Below are 22,768 nucleotides of genomic sequence, written 5' to 3'. Positions count from 1 at the left end.
TGCACCATCTTTCCAGGCTGCCGAGGGGATTTTGATCAGTAACCTCTGCATGTGCATCTGACATTTAACCAGCGGCACAGAAGTGCAGATGAACAGCTTACACATTAGGGACCAAATCCTGCCCTCATCAGTGGAGCAATGGAAAACAGAGAGGATGCCTACTGCATTTTTTGCTCCAGGGATGCTGCCAGTCGGGGCTGGCTGAGAGGTGTCCTTTGCTGAGCAGGAGCAATACGTGCACCCATTGTTTGCTAGCTAGTGGTTTGCGGCTGATGGCAGCTTGTATGGGGGTGGGCATGCCACCTGACTCACAGACCCATCCCTTGTGGGGACCTGAGCTGTGGGGCTGTGTTTTAGGTGTGGCCAGCTTTTTGTGTCTCTCATTATACCCAACAGCAGAGAGCAGGATTGAACCTGGCACTGGTAAAGATGTCAGAGCAAATTCAACTTTGAGTTCCCCACATGCACGTCCATTGAGCTCATCCGATGTAAATGGATAGGTCTTGAGTGGACTGAGACAGAATATTAATGAGAGTAGAGCTTGGCTCATCGGTGACTGGGGAAGAACCAAGAAATCATGTGGGCTCAGGACGGAAGCAGAGATGCGTCTCTGTTTACCTTATTCAGTGTCACTGACAGTGCATGGCAAAAGGCTTGAACCATAAACAAAGTCTTGTTGGAGGAAAGCAGTTATTTTTTACACTGTACTGGACTGGAGGCCTGCAGTTCTTCAGCTTGAGGACTGATCCTGAATTCAGGTGTCAGTACTGAGCTGCTAGAGTCCTGGACATGCACCAGTGCTATGACTGTAAGGAAGTAACTTGGCACTTGGGCTACTTTTTCCTCCCTCTCCCCTCAGTCTGTGGGTGGCTTGGCTTGTGGATAAGCTATCATGCAGTTCTGACGGGAGAGCACATCTGCGCAGGTTTTTACTTTCCCGTTGAAATTCTTGAAGTGTACAGTACTTAGCTTTTCTCTGGAGAGGGGTGGGGAGGTTACAAGTATTGGGACTTCAGGAGAGTGACAGTCCTAGAAGAATTGGGACAGTTTCGACCTCTTGATAACTAGGCTTATTTCTGAAGCTTTGTCATTTGCACAAGGAAGTTTCTCTTGTTTTGAACAAAGTTCTCCATGTTGGACAAAATACACCAGCAACTAAAGGCAAATATTTGACTTCTATGAATAAACAACGTATAGGATGGTGCAATGGGCAAGATTCTAGAGTATTTTGGCATAACTGTTGTGGCGGATTCCCCCCGGGATGCCACCTGGAACTGGGGTACCATTGAGCCCCCTGACCCACCAACCTGGGCTCCCTTTACACTGTACTGCTGTGACAGGACCTCAAGCACCTTCCAGCACACATACAGGTAGGGACGCACCCAGCTGCAGCTACATACAAATGCTGAGATCAGCTCCGCATGGGAAGGCTTCAGCTGAGGAACTGCCCATCTACTCAAGTGCACCCCCATCCCGGAGGGTAAACCCAAAATTATACCATCTTGTGCTGCACAGAGATCTGTACAGCATAAGCTCATGAAATTCGCCCCCTCCCTCAGTGTGAAAAGAGAATATACAACAGCTTTTTGCCCCAAGTTATGACTCCCACACACTGGTTTGTGATAAAGCAAAAAAAAATTTAACTACAAAAGATAGATTTTAAGTGATCATAAGGGATAGCAAACAGATCAAACCAGATTACCTAGCAAATAAACAAAAATGCAATCTAAGCTTAATATACTAAAGAGATTGGATATGAGTAGCAAATTCTCACCTTAAATGTTGATTCAAGCAGGCTGCAGGGTCTTAAGGGGAAAGCTACATTTGCTTGCAGCTTAAAAACCCCAAGTGTTCCTTTCATAGGCTAAAATTTCCCTTCAAACTGGGTCCAGCAATTCCTCCCAGTTCAGTTCTTGTTCCTCCGTTGTTTCCAAGAGTCTTCTTTGGGCGAGGAGTCAGTGAAGAACCACGATGATGTCAATCCCCTGCATTAAATAGCTTTTGCGTATGGTGAGAACCCTTTTTCTCCAAGCTTGGTTCCCACACCAGGTCACTGGTATTCCAAGATGGAGTCCAGTACAAGGTGACTTGGTCAGATGTCCCTGTAGGGTCACAGCAGCCATGAGCTGAAGGCTGCCTACAGTGTTCTCAGGAAAAAAGAAAATGAGTACTTGTGGCACCTTATTTCTAACGAATTTATTTGAGCATAAGCTTTCGTGAATACAGATCACTTCATCAGATGTATTCAGTGGAAAATACAGTGGGGAGATTTATATACATAGAGAACATGAAACAATGGGTGTTACCATACACACTGTAACGAGAGTGATCACTTAAGGTGAGCTATTACCAGCAGGAGAGCGGGGGGGGACGGGACCTTTTGTAGTGATAATCAAGATGGGCCATTTCCAGCAGTTGACAAGAACGTCTGAGGAACAGTGGGGGGTGAGGGTGGGAATAAACATGGGGAAATAGTTTTACTTTGTGTAATGACCCATCCACTCCCAGTCTTTATTCAAGCCTAAGTTAATTGTATCCAGGTTGCAAATTAATTCCAATTCAGCAGTCTCTCGTTAGAGTCTGTTTTTGAAGTTTTTTTTTTTTTTTTGAAGAATTGCAACTTTTAGGTCTGTAATCGAGTGACTGGAGAACACGTCAATCTCTTTGGTCACTTGCTCCTCCCCTACACAGGGCTGGCCCAAGCCGCTCACCCAAGGCAACCCCTCAGCCTGCACGGGGCTGGCAGCACTGCTCTGTCGAGCCCTTCCTGCCCCCAGCCTGAACCCTGTTTCCCGCTCTGCCCAGGGCTGGCCTTACCCCCTCCCCCCCCGGTCCTCTACACCCCACTTTTTGATCAAGTTGGCAAGGACAAACGGGACAAATGCCCACTTTTGCCAAAAAGTTGGGATGGCCAGGACAGGGCTTAAAAAAGGGACTGTCCCAGGCAAAACAGGATGTATGGTCACCCTAAATAGAACATATGAATCGGAACTGCAGGATTGAACCCAGGGGAAAATAAACTAGTTATTTGGTACTTTGGATTTGTACAATTTTTATAGAACGTATGGTCCCGATCCTCAGCTGGTGTAAATAGGGATAGCAGTCAATGGAGCTACACTGATTTGCACTAGCTGGGAACCTGGCCTGATAGTTGGATACGCTCTTCACTTTTTGCCTGCCAAGCCTTTACTGTGGCCCTTATATATCTGCATATAATAAAATCTTTTGCACTTCTGTTGCTTTTTTTCATCCACGGATCACAGAGCACTTTACAGACATCAGCTCTTTCATTACATCTGTTAGAATTGCCATCGTGTTAAATTAAGCAAATCTGTCGACCACAGTGGTTTTAAAGCTAATTCCTGAAACTAAAACTGAGTAAATTGGAAAAGCAATTTACCCTGCTCCGCCTCGCCCTGCTCCCACCCCCATGGATGTTAGTTACTGAATCCTTTCATTCAGATCAGCAGCGTCGCTGGATTTGGGTACAGGATTTGGGTACAGATGGTCAAGTGTAACTCCCTGGTTCCTACCAGGGCACTGGACACTCTGGACTAAAGCACTGGGAAGCTGTAATGCTGAAGTCCAGACCTTTCTCGTGAATTCAGGTTACTGAACTTTGACTTCATGGTAAAGTTAAAGATCAAACTTCCTGATATTTTATGTTGAGCAGAAGGTGGCAAATAAAACCCCAAATAAATGAAAGACTGAAAAATTGTGCACAAAATGTGGATAAAATAGCATTTGTAAATGTGTTGTAGATTAAAGCAAAAGGTCTGGCAAGAATTCAGTGACCAGCATGTCTGTTCACTGCGCGCACCCTGCTGTTTGGGGTCTTCACTTGCCCAGGAGTGGAGGGAGGAATCCAATGGGGGATAGTGGCATAACTACCCCACAGCTTGGGTACAAAAGGAGCAGTGATATGCGTCTGTATCCTGGCCGTCAGCAACAATCGGTGTGGGGATCTGTGCGTAGGAGCCATTACTGGGTCCATATGTGGGCCATGCCCTCTGAACTTCCATGGTTCCCATCAGAGATGGCCTGCAGAGCAACCTCTCCATGGATGCTGGAGGCACAGCCTAATAGGAGCTGACAGTCCAGTGCCCCAGAGCATGGGTGGGAGGAAGAAAACCCAGGAAAGTCCCTTCCCCCTAACGTTCTCCATGCAGGGGGCAGCTGTGATATGGCTGCCTGTTCACAAGGAGAGCAGATTATGCTGCCAGAAGTGTTCCAGACCTCAGAGGGGACAAATAGGGATTGGTTGTGGAGATAGCCATGGCCTCTTTCCCTCTTGCACACTGGCTAGCATCTGGAGGGCTGTACTGGGAGAGCACATGCTACATGTGTCCTGTGAGTGTAAGATCTGCCACTCGTGAGCAGGCTGCCCTTTGTCCCGGGATGCATTGTGCCTTCTGGCCTCTGCACACATAATGACTCCCACTACTGCCACTTGCACAGTGCGCTTGGCCCTCTCCCTCCTGCAAGGCTGGGGCTCCCAGAGCCAGAACTGAAGCCATTTGCCACTGGCCCTGTTCTCTGAATATCTTTTTTGCTAGACCAGGAGAACATAAGAACGGCCACACAGCGTCAGACCAAAGGTCCATCCAGCCCAGTATCCTGTGTGCCAACAGTGGCCAATGCCAGGTGCCCCAGAGGGAGTGAACCTAACAGGTAATGATCTAGTGATCTCTCTCCTGCCATCCATCTCCACCCTCTGACAAACAGAGGCTAGGGACACCATTCCTTACCCATCCTGGCTAATAGCCATTAATGGACTTAACCTCCATGAATTTATCCAGTTCTCTTTTAAACCCTGTTATCGTCCTAGCCTTCACAACCTCCTCAGGCAAGGAGTTCCACAGGTTGACTGTGCGCTGAGTGAAGAAGAACTTCCTTTTATTTGTTTTAAACCTGCTACCCATTAATTTCATGTGGTGGCCCCTAGTTCTTATATTATGGGCACAAGTAAATAACTTTTCCTTATTCACTTTCTCCACACCACTCATGATTTTATATACCTCTATCAATCCCCCTTTAGTCTCCTCTTTTCCAAGCTGAAAAGTTCTAGCCTCTTTAATCTCTCCTCATATGGGACACGTTCCAAACCCCGAATCATTTTAGTTGTCCTTTTCTGAACCTTTTCTAATGCCAGTATATCTTTTTTGAGATGAGGGGACCACATCTGTATGCAGTATTCAAGATGTGGGCGTACCATGGATTTATACAAGGGCAATAAGATATTCTCCGTCTTATTCTCTATCCCTTTTTTAATGATTCCTAACATCCCGTTTGCTTTTTTGACTGCCGCCGCACACTGCGTGGACATCTTTAGAGAACTATCCACGATGACACCAAGATCTTTCTCCTGATTAGTTATAGCTAAATTAGCCCCCATCATATTGTATGTATAATTGAGGTTATTTTTTCCAATGTGCACATTACATTTCATTTGCCATTTTGTTGCCCAATCACTTAGTTTTGTGAGATCTTTTTGAAGTTCTTCACAGTCTGCTTTGGTCTTAACTATCTTGAGCAGTTTAGTATCATCTGAAAACTTTGCCACCTCACTGTTTACCCCTTTCTCCAGATCATTTATGAATAAGTTGAACAGGATTGGTCCTAGGACTGACTCTTGGGAACACCACTAGTTACCCCTCTCCATTCTGAAAATTTACCATTTATTCCTATCCTTTTTTCCCTGTCTTTTAACCCGTTTTCAATCCATGAAAGGATCTTCCCTCTTATCCCATGACAACTTAATTTACATAAGAGCCTTTGGTGAGGGACCTTGTCAAAGGCTTTCTGGAAATCTAAGTACACTATGTCCACTGGATCCCCCTTGTCCACATGTTTGTTGACCCCAGGATAGGAGCCTGTTAATGGCTCCTATTCTGCAGGCCTGGCCTACTCAAAACCACTTGGGCATACCCGAATCACAGCATTGCCCATCCGAACATAAGGTGAACAGACAAACGAGGATAAAAAGAAGAGTGTCTTTGTACAGCGCTTAACAGGGTTGGGGTCGTGGGGCATAGTTAAGGGTTCCTAGGCACTACGGTAAAACATAATAATAATAATACTTGGGATTTATCTGAGCAACAGAGAAGGGACAGCATCTAGAGAGCCACCTTCGGTTAGCTGACTGTTCAGTAGCACTGCCAAGCAGCTGGGGCTTTTCTCAGAGTCCAGTCAGAAAGTGGAAACTCTTTCTTGTGTTTCTGCAGGTTAGAAATCTGTGCTACATGGTGACGAGGCGGGAGAAAATGAAACACTCCATTTGCAAACTTCAGGAGCAGATCTTCCATCTCCAGATGCAACTGATCAAGAAGGATCTTTATCCAGGTAGATACTTCTGCTGGTGGCTTGGGAGTACTTGTTATTACAGACGCTTCCAGTTCCATCATATAATACGAAACACTCATATCCAAACCTGCACAGGTGGAAGCAAAAGCATCAGCACATTAGGTCTTTCTTTCATTTTTTTATGTTGACAAACGTGTGGTTGAGCTATCTTGTGGAAAATATAGCAAATTATAGACACTTGGGAGCTTATGCCCTGTCCAGGGTAGGCTTGTGATAGGGCATAGGACTGGGGGTCAGGACCTGGGTTCAAGCCTCTGTTCCACCACAGACTCACTGAGCCACTGTGGACAAGTCATTTATAAAACTTCTCACAAAAGTCAGTAAGACTTTCACCCTTTAAGTGAGGGCAGAATTGGGACCTTATCTTCTCTGAGACTCCAGGTATGTCTGCACTAGAGTTGGCGGGGTACATTCCAGCTCAAGAAGACAGACCCAGGCTAGCTCTGATCGAGCTATGTGCTAAGAACAGAGTGGAGCCGTGGCAGTGTGAGGGGGCTAGCCACCCCGAGTCTGATCCATCCGACACCATAGGTATGTGCTCAGGGCAGCTAGCCCCTCCTTGCGCTCTCACTGCCACCACTACGCTCCTGTTTTTAGCACGCTAGCTTGATCTGATTATGACTGTTTTATTAAGACAAGGGAAGAGTACATTTCCTACCCTGACTCTGCTGAAAGCCTGAGACGGTGGTTTTCACTGACCCTACACAAAGTAGATCTGTATCACCCCTCTGGGTAGTAAACGCTAATCATTTTGCTGGATAGTTAAATTAAGACATCAGTCTGGCCTGCAGTGAGATGCTGTGGCTGGAGCACATTGTTCTGTTTGGATGGTGATTACAAATCCTGGGTGCAAGGCTAGAGAGGTTGGTGTTTTTAGTTGTGGCATCTGGCTCGTTGGCGTGTTTTAGTAGCAGTTGCATTGGCTTCTTTACAGTTGCCTCTGGCTCTGTTAAGAATCAAAGGTTAAGCTGCTGATGGAATGTCTTTTGCTCTTAGATGCCATCTCATTTTAGCACTGATTGTCTGTAATTCGCTCGGCTGTGTGTATCTATTAGCAGAGAACATCATGCATACAGCGCGGGAAGCACTTGGCAGCATTTTATTAAATAGCAAATATAGAATTAATTTTTCTTTTTTTCTTTGATTTTTTTTTAAACATGCAGTGGTTGAGCCCACATCTCATAAATTCCTCTTCCTTTTTTCAATGGCAGTACAAGACTCAAAAACCAAGGCTGCATGACAGTTTTTCCAGAAACAGCATCTGGCTCTTTGGCAGACTCCTCCGCCAGTTGTTGTGTTTGTGGCTTTGGAGTTGCTTCTGAATCCATCACGAGTTTGGGGTTTCTTAGGAACTGCCTGGACTGCACTTTCCCTTACCAAAGTTTCCTTTGACTCAAGTTTTGCGTCAAGTTTTGAGTCTGAGAAAAGTTGTGTTGAAAAGTTTGTGACTTTGATTCCGTGTAAATTTTTCTTGGTAGCCTGAGCCGGGCTGCTCTATAGTGCAGAGAGGAAGGTACAGTAATCATGTACAGTATGGCCTAGTCAGAGATGGCCCCAAGCCACAAAAAGTCTGATACTGGGTGAGGTTGACCAGCCATGACACTGATTATCTTCAGTGGAAATTTCAGGTGTTCAGCACTTCTCAGAATAGGACCTACCTTCCGGATCCAGATCAAAACTATCCCAAAGTTGTGGAGAAGTTGTGCCCTGAGTCTTTGATTGGGGCCTATTTTATATAGAGGGCCTGATTAGTAGAGCTTCTGAGTGTTGAGCACTTGCTGATCCCACTGGGACAGACTCTGATGACCTTTATTGAAAGATACCTTACTCCACAAGTGATCACATGGCAATCAGTGAAGCTACTTGTTGACATTGTGAATAAGAGGAGGAGAATCATAGGGTTAGAAGGGACCACAAGGGTCATCTAGTCCAGTGGTTCTCAACCAGGGGTACATGTATCCCTCAGGGTACCCAGAGGTCTTCCAGGGGGTACATCAACTCATCTAGATATTTGCCTGGTTTCACAACAGGCTACATAAAACCACTAGCAAAGTCAGTACAAATTAAAATTTCATAGAGACAGTGACTTGTTTCTACTGCTGTATATACAGTCCAATACACTGAAATATAAGTACACTATTTATATTCCAATTTATTTTATAATTATATAATAAAAATGAAAACATAAACAATTTTTCAGTAATAGTATGCTGTGACACTTTTGTATTTTTACGTCTGATTTTGTAAGCAAGTAGTTTTTAAGTGAGGTGAAACTTGGGGGTACTCAAGACCAATCAGACTCCTGAAAGGGGTACAGTAGTCGGAGAACCACTGATCTAGTCTAATCCCCTGCCAAGATGCAGGATTTGTCGTGTCTAAACATCCAAGAGAGATGGCTCTCCAGCCTCCTTTTGAAAACCTCCAGCAAAGGAGCTTCCCCGACCTCCCTAGGTAGTCTGTTCCATTGTCCTACTGTTCTTACAGTTAGGAAGTTTTTCCTGAGATTTAATCCAGCTTCTTGACTTTATTTTGAGTTGTGGATCGTAAGCATCCCTCTAAAATTAGGTGCGCATCTACAAAGCTCAGGGTATTCTGACCAGAAGGGTTGCTTTGAACCTTTACCTACTTTGAAAGTAACAAGATTTCCATGGTACAGCATTTGAAGTCCAGAAATAAGAACTGCTCTGAATGACTTGAAGGAATGAGGAATTTTACTGCTGTAAAATTGTAAGTGTTCAAGCTTGTATCTGAGCAGTATTTGTTGTTTGCTTAAAATAAATGGGAATGACTTTCAAATGGACACTTTATCATGATTTTATTTCCATGGGGGAAATTAAGCCAATCTGAACAGTAAGCCGTCATGAGATGCAGATCTCCACAGCTTTGTTCAGCTAAGGAGTGAAGGATAGTACCAAAATGAAGCTCTAATAAGTGAGTTGAATAAATCAGTGATAATAGCTTCCCTCAAGAGAGGTCAAGTGCTTCCCTATGTAGATAGGGTGGCTTGTAGTACAGAGAGGACTGGCGTGCAAAGTTTTCAGTTTCTGAGACCGTTCGATTATTTGCATATTCTTCTACGGCATTGGCTCCTACTACACAAGTTAGCACACAGTAGCTGGGACATCTGTATGCTTCCCTAAGACCTCCCGGGCTCAGCTTTGTTTCTGACAGTAGGACAGCCTTTTGTGGTGTTATGAGTCAAATCAGTAGAGTTGCTTCATATGGCAGTAACTACTCTCCATTTCATTATGGTACAAGAGAGGCACCGTTTTAGGGTCCAATCCTATAAAATGCTGTTGGCCTCCATAATTGCTGAGCTGCTGCTGACCTCAATGGCAATGGAGGATGCTCAGCCCCTGGCAGGACCAGGCTTTTGGAAAAATTCTTCAATTTTACAGCACTAAATGATTTGCAAGTAGAGGAGAAAATTTGTCTCCGAATATTTCCTCGCCAGTATTTCCTCTCCTCTGACACTTGATTTCATTGGCCGACATATCAATAACTTTTGGGGGGAAAGCAAGAAATCTTGCTGATTGAGTGCAGTTGCTAATTATTATGGTGCATGGCAGTTAATCAACACAACCTGGTGGAATTACCCTGTAGGCGCATTTGGCACATTGTATTTTTGGAAGGGTCTCCTCCTAAAACACATAACTTGGAGGTTTATTTTCCCATTTGATGAATGATCATTTAGGCAGGAGGTTCTTATTAAAGCTGTTAGGAATTGCCCATGCAAAACTACCCCTTTTCGGTTTCACATATATGTCTTGCATGAAATGTAAAGTCGGCTCCTGGCCTGTGAAATGTGGCTGTTATTTTGACAGGCTCCTTTTGAAAAGGTAACATTCATATCTCTGTTTAGAACCATTGTGATGTCTAAACAAAGTCATATTTTTATTTGTAAGTCAAATGAAAAATGTGTCTGTTTGGAACTTCCCCAGTCTTCTGGAGTTACTTGGCAGGAATGTAGCATATATCAATTTTTATTTTCTTTCTTTCTTTCAGTGAGTCCATTGCTCATGAAAGATCCTGGATTGGCAATCCTGGAAATGTAAATCCTCTCTTAATCCAGACCCACAGATATTCTCAGGCAGCTGTAATGCAAATTCCACCACTACATTTCAACCTAGAGGGACTACCTCTAGGGAGAGAGGAGACTTCAGCCTCTGTGGCCCACTCAGCCCATGGCCTCTCTGCTAAGGCTGCTAACAAAACTGATGGTGGTTTATATGAAGCTGATACCTTCCACCGGTTACTGCATAGGCCTCTTAGAATTATTGCTCAGTTGTCATTTTACAGCCATCACATGATAATAACTTTTGGTCAGTGCCAACTTGGGTCAGCTTCAAGCTAATGATCAGATTACGAAAAGCTAGAAATCACATTTCCAATTCCTTTAGCCATCCAGGCTCCTACTTTTGCTTTTAGGGCCCTGTTCTTTCCCCACTGAAGGTAGTAGGAGATTTAGCATGAGCTTCTGCTGGTGAAGATTTGGGCCCTTAATGTGTAAAAAGCTTTGAGTATTTCACCTAGTAATACAAATTGTTCTTTTCAGAGGGTACAACTTAATTCTGTTCCCCGAAGAGGAATACGTCCAGTATATATGCAAAACCATTTAGTATATATTGATTTTTAGTTGAAAGTCCAAATAGCTGTGATTTATATTCCTGGTTTTCAATAGGCAGTTTTCAATAGCCAAGTCATTTAGGTGTATTTTATGCAGTGTTTAGGTGTTTTGTTTTTTCATTGTTATACAGTGTAAGCAAGGGTAGTTATTATATCCAAAAGATCAAATCAAGACAGGTCTGCTTAAAAATGCTGCCAATAAGATCTTTGTCAAACTTGTTTTGCGACCTTATACCAGCAGTGGAAGAGTAGGTTGATAAGCACTTTGCATTTGCCTATAGTTTACATTGCAAATTTGCATTATGCAACATGCTGTAAAGTTTGGCACTGCCTGAGTCTTTTGGGGTGTTCATATGTAGGGGTTTGGTTTATAAGCACTGCATTCTCAGGACTGAAATCTTGGTGCCCAAAGGCCTTGATCCTGCAGAGCACTTAAGCAAGTGCTTAATTTTAAGTAAATGAGCAGTCCAGTGATTTCAGTGGGACCACTTGTGTTTAAAGTTTAGTTTGTGCTTAAGTGCTTTGCTGGATCAAAGCCCAAGTTTCTTCTTTATACAGTCTCTGGGACTGAAAACCTTTCCTTAATCTAGAGCTCTGTAGTGTTCACTTGCCCAAAATGGCAGTACACAAATCTCCTGTGCAACTCTTGACCCAGATTTGCACTAGAGCCTGCCATTGTTTCACAGAGGGTGATTAGCAAGGATTCTTCCAGTTCTTAATTTCATCCTTATCTCAATGCTCCTGAAGGCTTCAAAGTGTTCATCATCAAGTTCCCTGGTTACGTGATCTCACATTTCTTTTTATTTGGAAAAAAACAGAACAAACTGGGAAGAGAACAAAGGGAAAGAAAAGTGACCCCAAAAGAAAAGGAAGAGATGGTAGAAAAAGTAGTCCTGAGAAGAAAGAAAAAAGGAAACCAGGGAACGACTCAGTCTTGGGACAGCTGGGTAAGTCTGACTGTGAGAACACAGCACTGAAATATACTGAGTGCAGAGGCCAAAGTCATAGAGTTAAAGGAATTCCAAAGGCTTCACTTATTGGGGGGAGGAGGGGCGGAGTAAATGTAGAGCTTAATGCCACAGATAGTGCTAGAGACTAGGCTCTCTTGCTTATCCACAGTGGAGTTACATCACGGGCATTGGCTATGTGAGCTGCCTTACACTGCTTCTGCCCTGTACTGGAGGGACCACAGTACACTAACCCCCAACCTGACCCTGTAGATGGGGTCCTTTGTCTGTAGGCTGTCAGCTAGTGGCACAAAAGCTTATGAAGTATTCAGCTATCAGGCTGAACGCCAGCTGGAAGAATGCATTAGAGTATTGCAATGAGAAATAGTGATTTTACTTTCTGGCAATGTAATCTGACTTCTCCACTCTAGTGTAGTGTTCATTCTCTGCATAGTCTGCAACATGCGTCCTGCTGCCGCTTGTGAGTAAACTGCATGGGCCATGTGTTTTAGTTCAGTGCATGCTGCTCTGTTCCTCTACGCACCCTCCATCACAGGAATTAGTTCGTCCAAGTGGCTGCTGCTGGCAGTCCCAGACCAGCCAGGAGATAGATGCAAAGTGACACTGCTTTCTCAGCACTATTTCCTGTCTTTTTCCATGGCGGAAGCAGAAGGGGCCCAATTCTGCCCCCATTACTGTGATTCTGTGCATTATGTTGATATGTAAGACACCACCAAGCCCCCCATCAAATATAACCCTCTGCTACATAGCAGGGGAAAAGACCTAAAGAAAACAACAATTCCCTTAGCAACCACAAATTATTTTTTGTAGAATTTGATCTCTTTTCTACTTTCTGATGTTGATTAAGTGACATTTTTAATTCCACCTCCCTTGTGTCAGATTACTGCGGCGGGTGCAGAAGCTTGACTTGAGCACCAGCAAACAAGGGGTTAATTCTGTGTTCAGCTCTCCCACAGGTGTAATGGCCTAGCAGTGGAACTGACAGCCCAATCAGCAATTCAGAGGAAAGCCAGGGAACGCTATAAAAATAACTCCCTGGCCCTGGAAAGAGAAAGAACTTCTAGAGGAGGAGATTGGGTTTGGGGCAGGGGCTTATACATGGCTTTCTCTTCCTTTTTCTGTTCATATAAAATCCTGTTTGTTTTTTCTTACAACTTGTTAACTCTGAAACTGAAGTCTTAGAGGAAGAATCTTAGTTAATGAAGGACATTTTCTGTTGCTATTTAGATCAGCTGTCCTGTTCTGCTAGCTTAGAATGACCCAACAGTCCTTCCCTTGAGACAGCTCCCATGATGTCTTGACATGTGAAAAGCCCCCTGTAAATTTTAGTTAGTTTCTGCAACGCTCATTTTTCCCCCCCTTAGGCATATCCTACACCTACAACAGCAAGTGATTTAAATCAAATAGTTAATTCTGTGCTGATACTTGGCTGAAATGTTTTCTTATTCCTTGTGAAATGGAGATACTGGGCCACGTGTCCTTCCAGCATTTAAAATAAGAAAGTGTTGAAATCTTTAAAACAATGAATGATACATACCTCGTCACAAGAATAACAACTACAGACATGAATCGCTTCCTCCACAACACAGTCCCAGTGACCTCTCCCTAACCCATCTGTAGTTTCCTTTTAAAAAAAAGAAAAAAATATTCCTTATCAAAAACCTGTCCTTTTTCTCATCCATTTTATAAATAAGACCAATGTTTTTATTATTTTTTTTTTACTATTTATTGAGAGAGTTTTAACAAGTTTGCAAATCTTTGCCATGTAAATATCAGAAACCAGACAATCATTACAACAGGGAGCTTTTCTTTAGAGACATTTTGCAGGAATATAGTCATCGGATCTCTCTATTTAACAGGGTGTTACCATAGTATACAGTGAGCATTATAATTGCTCACATGAATGAGATCAGTTTTTAATGTAGAAGCCCGGTGAGTTTCAGTCATAGCAATTAGAACAAGGACACACCTGTGGTATTAGGCTATCTTTTTTTTTTCCCCTCTGCCAGTGCAGAAGTGTCCCCTCCCATACATTTTAAAAGCACTTTAAAGGTAGTGGTGACCTCTGCCACTTCTCTTGGGAGACTATTCCACACTCATGCAAACCTCAGGACTAGGAAGTTTTTCAACCAAATTCTTCCCTCTTTTCCTTCTAGTTAGTCCTCTTTGTGCTACTCCAAATAATTCCTCTCCGGTATTCACTCCTTTCAAGTATGTGTAGAGGGCTCTAATTCCTGCGCCCGTCTGTCATCACTTAATCATACACATTTAGCTGCTGTAAACATTCCTCATCAGTCAGTCCCTCCAAGCCACAGATCGTTCTTGCTCCAGTTTTGCCAGTCTCTTTTGTACCTAATCAATGCAGTCTACCAGGTGTCCAGTGGGAAACTCCATCTACAGTACCAATGGCAGGATATGACTCAAGGCAAAAGAACTCTGTAGCATGGAACTTTACTAGGCGTGATTTTGAAGATCAGTGGGTACATATTGCATAGACCTGATCTTTTACAGCACTGACTGTTATCACTAAGAAGTTAAATAGCATAATCCAATAATTGTCTCCAGGTGCAAATCCCGTTCTCTGTAAGGATTTTCCAAATTTTTAGGATCACATAAAATTAGTCCAGTCTGTTACAGTAATATGAACATGAAAAGTAACAGCTTAAGAATAGGAGTGTCTAAATGTTAATTCAGAGCTGCTGGGAATGGATTAAAACCGCTCTCTGTTTAATGACATCACATATGATATAGACACTTTTATCACTGCCTGTCTTTAGAAATGTGGCTATATCATGAGTAAATACTCATAACAACGGTAGACCAAATCCTGAGGTTCTTACGCAGTCCTTAGCCCAAATTTCCACTGGCTTCAACGAGAGTTTAACCTCAGGGAGGACTTTAGGGTTCAGCCCAACATTTGAAACCTCAAAGCCAATATGAAATGCTGTCAGCACTATTCCTGTTTTGATGTGTGTGCAATGGCTGTACAACTGCATGTTAAAGTCAGTCAGCCTTTTTAAATTCGAGGAAGGTTTCTGTACTAATATTTGCTTAGTCCAAGCTCAGAAGGTACCTCTGCGAAAGCATCTGAGTCACAAGCAGTCAAAATGAATGATCCAAGGCAGATTTTATTTGAGGAGGCTAACACTGTATCTAATATAGAGCAGTTGACATATACTGCACGTTAAACCTTGAGTCTTACCGTATGGCTTAATGGGTTGCTTGCCAGCATGACCAGTTGGTCCCTTCTTTATACTCTGCCCCATACCAAGAGAACAAAGAAGCCACTCCAGTAAATTAATACTGAATACATCTACAACGTTTAAAGGAAATCTTTCTTCATGCAATATATAATCAACCTTCAAAATTTGCTGCCACAGATGGGAGAGCTAATATATGAAAAGAGGTCTCATTTTTATGACCATTAATAACTTTTATAGTTATAAGAAAAGGAGTACTTGTGGCACCTTAGAAACTAACAAATTTATTTGAGCATAAGCTGTAACTCATGAAAGCTTATGCTCAAATAAATTTGTTAATCTCTAAAGTGCCACAAGTACTCCTTTTCTTTTTGCGAATACAGACTAACATGGCTGCTACTCTGAACCTTTTTATAGTTTTGCAAGCTATGGTGAGGAATATCTTACACATGCTCCAGGGTACACATGGAGCATCTGAAGGGGTCAGGCAGGAGTTTTTTCCCACTGTGTCCATCGTTTCCACAAATGATGAGACTTCTCAAGGGGGATGGGATTTGACTTCTGAAGCATTGGATGCTAGCTGGTGACAGAGGCCAGATGATCTGAGCTGTGTGGCAAATTCTACTCATCCTATTATATATCTCGGATAGGTGGTATGCTCTTTGAGGCGAGGCCCATGTCTTTGTGTCTGTGTTGTGAAACATACTTTGGTACCCTCTAGAATTATAATTAATCATAAGCATGATCATCATTTTTCACTTATTCCGGTTCTGATAATGTTACATTCACACTGGTGTGATCCTAACCAGCTATCAGTGGCCACATAATTGAAGAAAATTAGAATAACTGTTTAAGCAGCTAAAACGTAGTATGTAGAACCAGTCATGTTGTTTGTGTTTTCCCAGCAAAGGGGAAGGCAAGAATCCAGCCAAAGACCTTCCTTACCTAACTACCCATATAAAGATTATGCCAGGAGGGTGTTTCTATCCCAGCCCCCATGTAAGTGTGCTGTCCTAGGGCTCTCATCAACCCAAAGCAGAGGCCTGGAGAAGTAGAGTTCTCATAGATGGATTCATCCAGCCCTTCGTCTCCTGCCCATTCTTCTGAATTTCCTGCATGTGTTAGCCCTATAGCTGTAATAATCCTGTGTTAGCTCTATAGGTGTAATAATCCTGTGTGGCCAGATACCAGGGTGCTTCAGTCCTGTTCTCCCCAATCACCCAGCCTTCACAATCTTCTCAGCCTTGCTGGTTAAAGTTATGTGTAGTTTGTCTTGAACACCATGTAATCTGCCCTAATACAGTGTAGGTCTTTGTCTCCCTTCTAGTGGCTAGACCACACATAGAGGAATATGATTTGGCTGTTGGGCCTAGTTCTTTAGTTTATGCAGTCAAAGCTCATTCTTTTCGATCCAAACATCCCAGGTTCAGTCCTCACAGATGTCCGATCTGGGGGCAATGTTATAAGTGGTGGACGGTGTAGGTCACTATCATGTAAGGTATAAGAATACCCCCAGATTAACCATTATTACCTGAAGTAAAGTATGCTTGCCATTTACTCACACATTACATGCTGTATGATGCATTACAATAGACACTGGAGCCCGTCCATGTTTGCCGAATACCAAAGAATTGTTTCAGGTTCCTTACTGCAGTTTATAGTTTTGACACTGTATTGGTGCCTCTTACAATCAAAGCACAAACTGAATGATTTTGACTTCTAAGACTTGTCCTTTTTGTTTTTACAGGTTTGTCAACTTCCTTTCCCATAGATGGGACCTTCTTCAATAGCTGGTTGGCCCAGTCAGTTCAGATTACCACTGAGAACATGACAATGAGTGAGTGGTCCTTGAACAATGGCCACCATGAAGACAACACTCCAGGCCTTTCAGAGGAGCTTTTACAAGATGAAGAGACCTTGTTAAGTTTTATGATGGATCATTCCTTGAAGTCGCCATTCAAGCATAGCGATGCAACAAAGAAAGTTAAAAGCAAAATGAGAATGAACACTAAGAAAAAACTGTCAAGAAATGACTTGAACACAATCTTCAAGAGTCACCAAGAGGAGGATTCCAATCAGTGGACTAACAACATGAATAATTTATCAGATGATACCACAAAGCCCTTCACCCATGATGCAAGACCTAGCAAATCAGAAAAAGGAACGGCGAAATTTCACATGGACCGCAAAGGGGCCAGTGAAATAAAAAAGACAGCTAAGAAGGGATCTTCACATCCTGTTCCAAAAGCAAATGATTCTCATGCCTCATTGTGTCTGAGAAGCTCCTTAAACAATGAGGAGGAGACAGTGAATTGTACTCATTGTGAGTCCAGTTCTCTGACTAAAGTGCCTGACTCAGTAGGTAGTCCGAAAACGGTAGTGAGGTTCAAATTACCAAAGGAGAGCAGAGAGACTAGGAGGTCACAGATCCAGAAGCCTGACACCGTTAACGGGCCTCCAGTCAGTGAAAGGTCAAAGGTCATCTTGCATCATTTTGACAATGAGACTGATGGCTACTTTTCTGATGCAGAAATGAGCGACTCCGACATGGAATCCGGTAGTGGCAGAGTGCAACATAACCAGTTAGATTCAGGAAATGAGGATGTTGTCAGAATGAGTATTTTGGCATCGTAACTCCACCAGATTTACCAACTGTGACAGTTCTATGAAGCCTAAACCCAGTTACAACTGCCATGTTCAATTTTTGCCTGGTATCATAACAAAGGGGTTTTTTAATATGTATATATAGTTTAAAATTCAGCACTGTTGTCTTTCTCTTCTCTATATGCCTGAGATACAGCTTAACCATCACCAATATAGATTACTGTACCAGTAGTTGTTCCTTCTTAGTTCACTTGCATATCCCAGTTAAAAGAAATGCAAGCATGCGCATTAAGGGACTTGTGCTTGCAGGCAATGAGCAAGACATCCTAGATCCTTAATAAAGAGATTTAATTTTGCCAGTATCCATTGTTTCTGCAGGGATGACAGTTTTATGGGCATTATTTAAAGACAGACAGATTTCATGCTCTGCCTGGGATTATTGCCCCTGTATGTCAGGGTATTGGGGTACTATGAGAGCCACCTACACACACACACAACTTACTGAAAAAGTCACTATCTGTACACGTGTGTGTGTGTGTGTGTGTGCGTGCGTGTGCGCACAAGGAAGTAAAATAAGCGATACTAAAATATTTTTTTTTAAAAGCACAAAAAGCTTATTTGAAGAAAGCACTTATGGGCGGAGGAAAACAACATTCTGTTTATATTTTATTAAATCCTTTATGTTTTTTCTCACCTTCCAGTTTGATCAGAATCCGTCCAGGGGCCAAGAACCAAGATTTAGCCCTGCCACTACATCTGTCAGAGATAGTCGGCAGCACTGTAAACAGTCATCAAAGGCTTTCAGTAGATAGAAGAGACACATATCTGTGTTAGAGCTGCAGCGCTATCTACAAATATTCCTCCTGAGTAGCTATGGGTATTTATTGATGTAATGTAAACCTCGGAGGTTCTTTGAACCCTGTAAGATTATTTGAAAATTTTAAGTGATTTACTCAGGTTAATTGATTAGCCTTTACCAAAACATTTGGGCCAAAATGGAGCAGGATGGAGAGGGGAAAAATTTCTTCAAAAACAGGAGGGTTGTAAAATATCAAATCAGTTTGGCAAAAGAGCTTATGCCAGTACTTCATCTTTAATGGTTGAAATTACATTCAGCTGTGCAGGGAGCTGTACATTCAAGCCCTGTGTGGGACTATTTTTAATCCTGGTTCCGTCCTGCCCCACAACACCCACTCCCACTCGCTTCCACTATTATGGCAGTGGGATCCCGGTCCCACTGCAGGGTTCTAAACTCGTCCTGCGCAGGGCTCTATTGTACATGTAAACTCGCCATGCACAACAGTGGACAATTGGCCCTCAGTCTAAATGCAGTGTCATGTAGAGGAAATTAAATGATTTGCCTTTATCATTTTGTTGTTCTACTAAAACTGTAACTAAAACAATACATTTATCCCTCCCCGTCCTTTTTTTTATTCTTTGAATCCTAGTTACAAGCTGTTGACTTGACGTAGGAGGGTGATTCACAAAAGCTGACGTTATAAATATTATAATAATTTAATGCATAAAATGTAAGCCTTAAATGTTGTTTAAAAGCCCATGTTACCTATGAGTCAGGCAAATTTCCATGTTTGCACTTAATTGCACCATTATTTCAGTTTTGGCTTCAAAGGTCACAGTTAAATCGTGCTGCATGTTTTATTGGAGTGACCCCAGTGTGAGCTCAGGGAACCAAAAAAAAAAAAAAAAGGAATTCACTGAAACTTTTATCTGTTGTTGTTTTTTAAAAATAAAAAAAAAACCTGGGACACTTCTGAACCTGGTAAAACCCATCACTTTAAACAAAACACCAGATGAATCAGTCAAATAATTTTGTGTATGCCAAAGAATATTTTGACAATAAAGCAGCACAGCCAGAAACCGGAAACTTGTCATTTGGAAAAATTGGAAGTTATTTAGCAACAAAGGACTAGAGACACATTCATGACACAAAACTGAGATGTTAGCTTCCAAGCTTGCTGACAGGGGTGCTTCTGTCACTGAGGCTGCATCCTGCTGTTTTGATTTCTGATGCTTTTTACTCATTTGACTCTGAGCTTTCTTTTAAATTCGGAGACTCCGAAAATTGACTATCTTGCCGTTTTAAAGTAAATCATCTTTACTGGCCTTCAAAAGTCCTTCTTATCAATTCTTATCAAATTATTATCAGATTGCAGTGAAATTAATAAAAGATTGGCTAATCCCAAAAAATCAACTCTAAAACCAAACATACCTGGGTGTTTTCCTCATTTGATAAATTTTATACAAATTATTACCGAAAAAGGGGAAAAAAAGGAACCACCTAAAAATGTTGTTATAAATTAGCATAATCCACTGAGGTTGGAAACTAAAGTCTGCTCATTAATTAAGGCTCAGTATGTTCAGATAATGTTAAATACAGTAAGTAGGACTTAGTTTATCTTATCAGGCTTGCTAGCTTTAGCTACCGTATCCTAGTATAAGAGTCATAACAATAATCAATATGCTGCTTTTAATGAATCTTGCTTCCGTGTGCTTCACTTCAACTATGGTAAAAAAAACAGACACAAATCTCACCGTACACAGCTTCACTCATTATTTTCTGCATTCCTTGCTTTCTCAGTACAGGAGAGCAAAAGGGGATAGACTTTAAAGAACAACCAAACGCAAGTGGCACCATGTTTCTGTTGATTCCTATGCAGCACTGTGATACACACTCCATTGTTACTGTGATCAGGAAGTAGTTCAAAACCAAAAAACAAAAACAAAAAAACAGTTCAAAACAGCCACAAGACTTTAGGCATTGTGATTTGTGATCAGGGAATAAAATTGCACACAGAGGGGCCAAATTTGGCCTGTTTGTATGTAAAATAAGGGCAACAGAATGAGAGGAAACTAACAGGGAAGAGCTTATCAGAATTACTGGGAGAGAAGAATCCAGAAGAGTATTACCAGGCAGTGGCAGAACATGTATCTGTTAAACACACACTATGAGAGCGCTCAGTACTGTACGTAGATGCTGAATCCATGGTCTTTTGGCTTGAGTTAACTATTGATATTTTTGTAATTGCTGTGGGATTCATTTGAGTGAATTCTTTGATTTATTAGAACCAGTAGTAATAATCCCTCGAGTGTCCTGGTTTAACAGAAGAGCCCTAGAGATAATTCGAGCACTAAGGCTTGTTCCCAGGTGCACCCATACTGCACCATTGACGTCCATGTACAGGTACCCATACAGTATTCTACTCCATAAATGTCATGGGGCCCACACTAAAATAGACTTACAGAGGCTGTTTTGCTCAAGAAGTCTAGGAAATCTCCAGACCTCCACTGGCCGCCTGCTACTGCTTCCAAGGGCATGAGAATTGACAGCAGGCTGGCTGGCTAACAAAGAGGATATCAGGGAAGAGGTGGTGGCTTCCAGCAGGGGAAAGGTAGGACAGAGGCATTCACTGTGGGCAGGAGGCCAGATCTAACCGCACCTCCAATCAGGACCAACGCCATTTCACAGCCATTCCAGTGGCCCCACCAAAGCCCTGGAAACTTAGCTACTATATTCAGCCATTAGGCACCGGGTTCCTAAGAAACACTCCACATGCCCTTTGTTCCTATGCCCCTGCCACCTAGTTATTTCATAACAGAAATGTTAATAATTAAGGAAAGAAAAATGTACAAGGAAAATATTTTTGATGTATTGTAAATGTATTTTGAAATGATTAGAGAAAAGTATAATGGTTTATTTTATTAAACAAATGTTGTCTTTAAAATGCTATATAACTGCAGGAGTTGACATTTGCACTGTAAAAGGGACCTGTTTCCTTTGAAAAGCACCACCACGCTTGTGGGTTAATGTGATGATGCACGTAGACTCTGATCAATGCTCATTTCTAATTCATAGAGAACAACCCAAATTAGTGTTAAAGCATTGGTGCCCAGTGGAGTTTCCTGAAGACAATTCTGAGTTCACACATTCATTTTTCACCCCATATATTTTTGCCCTTATGGACTAGCTGTATTTGGGATATTTTGCACCTTTATTTATTTTTATTTTTAAATGTCTAATATTTGGATGACACTTTCCCTCAAAGCACAATACAGAATTAGCCATTTCAACACAAGGGAGAGAGAACAGAAGCTTTCTCTCACTTTTTGTATTGTTAGTATTTTCATGAACCCATCCTTGTGTTATCCACATCGGCCTAAGGAACTTCTCTGTCTATTGCCAGGGCAGTGTGTTAATTTTGGTTGTTCTTTAAGGAAATTCCCATGTACTTTGCTCCATTCCACACACAAAACAGACCCGCTTCACATCAGTTACAGGAAACGATATGAATGTCGCAGGAGGAGAAATCCTTCTGTTTTCTTTGTTTCAAAGAACGTGATGTGCCATTTGTTAATATAAAAGAGAAATATTGAAATATATTGAAAAGAGCAATTTTAAATTATTTTTGGCTTATGTTGCAATATTTATTTTCTTGTATTAGAAATTCCTTTGTAGAGAAAAAATGTATTTTTCATTAATGCAAAAACCTATTTCTCCTTTTTGTACATTTTCCATGTTAGTTAATCCTTAAAGCAATATAATGTATCAAACTCGTTCCGTGTGAGACTGTATTATGCATGCCGTTTGTGTTGCCTTGCAATAGCTCTGTCTGCCATTCTTTTCATCATGTTTAGATTTAGTGTATGCTTTAATACACATTGGGACCATGGCCCATTGCTTATGAAAAAAAACTTTGCATTCCTCAATGTGTGGCAAATGCAGTCAATAAAGCAGTGTTTTGTGTGTACGTTTTTGTTTTGAGTATTATGTAGTCAACTGGTTCCAGTGTAGCAAATTCACCTTGGTATCAAAGGACTCATGTCTTTCAAGTGTCCCCCTACCTTAGTAAAGAGAAGGATTTGATTTGTACTATATCTATGACATTCATTTGTTTCTGTTAAGGTTAGTAAACTATTAGTTCCCTAGTAGTACAATATGTAACTGCCCATCACTTTCAATGAGCAATAGATTTCCATCACCCAACATAA

The 22,768-nt window shown here is 42.0% G+C and overlaps 1 protein-coding gene across 2 annotated transcripts in view; it reads left to right on the top strand.

The window, feature by feature from the left end:
• Positions 1-22,504, top strand: part of JADE2 (jade family PHD finger 2) — a 158,725-nt gene extending 136,221 nt beyond the window's left edge. For both annotated transcript variants that reach the window (XM_074960444.1, XM_074960445.1), the window contains 3 exons: positions 6,225-6,342; positions 11,808-11,936; positions 16,905-22,504. In XM_074960444.1, coding sequence (XP_074816545.1) covers positions 6,225-6,342; positions 11,808-11,936; positions 16,905-17,791 — 1,134 coding nt within the window. In that variant the 3' untranslated portion in view covers positions 17,792-22,504. The remainder of the gene's footprint in view (positions 1-6,224; positions 6,343-11,807; positions 11,937-16,904) is intronic.
• The last annotated feature ends 264 nt before the right edge of the window (positions 22,505-22,768 follow it).

Source organism: Natator depressus, chromosome 8 (genome assembly GCF_965152275.1).
Source record: "Natator depressus isolate rNatDep1 chromosome 8, rNatDep2.hap1, whole genome shotgun sequence".
Lineage (NCBI taxonomy): Eukaryota > Metazoa > Chordata > Testudines > Cheloniidae > Natator > Natator depressus.
This window is presented reverse-complemented; position numbering and strand designations above follow the sequence as displayed.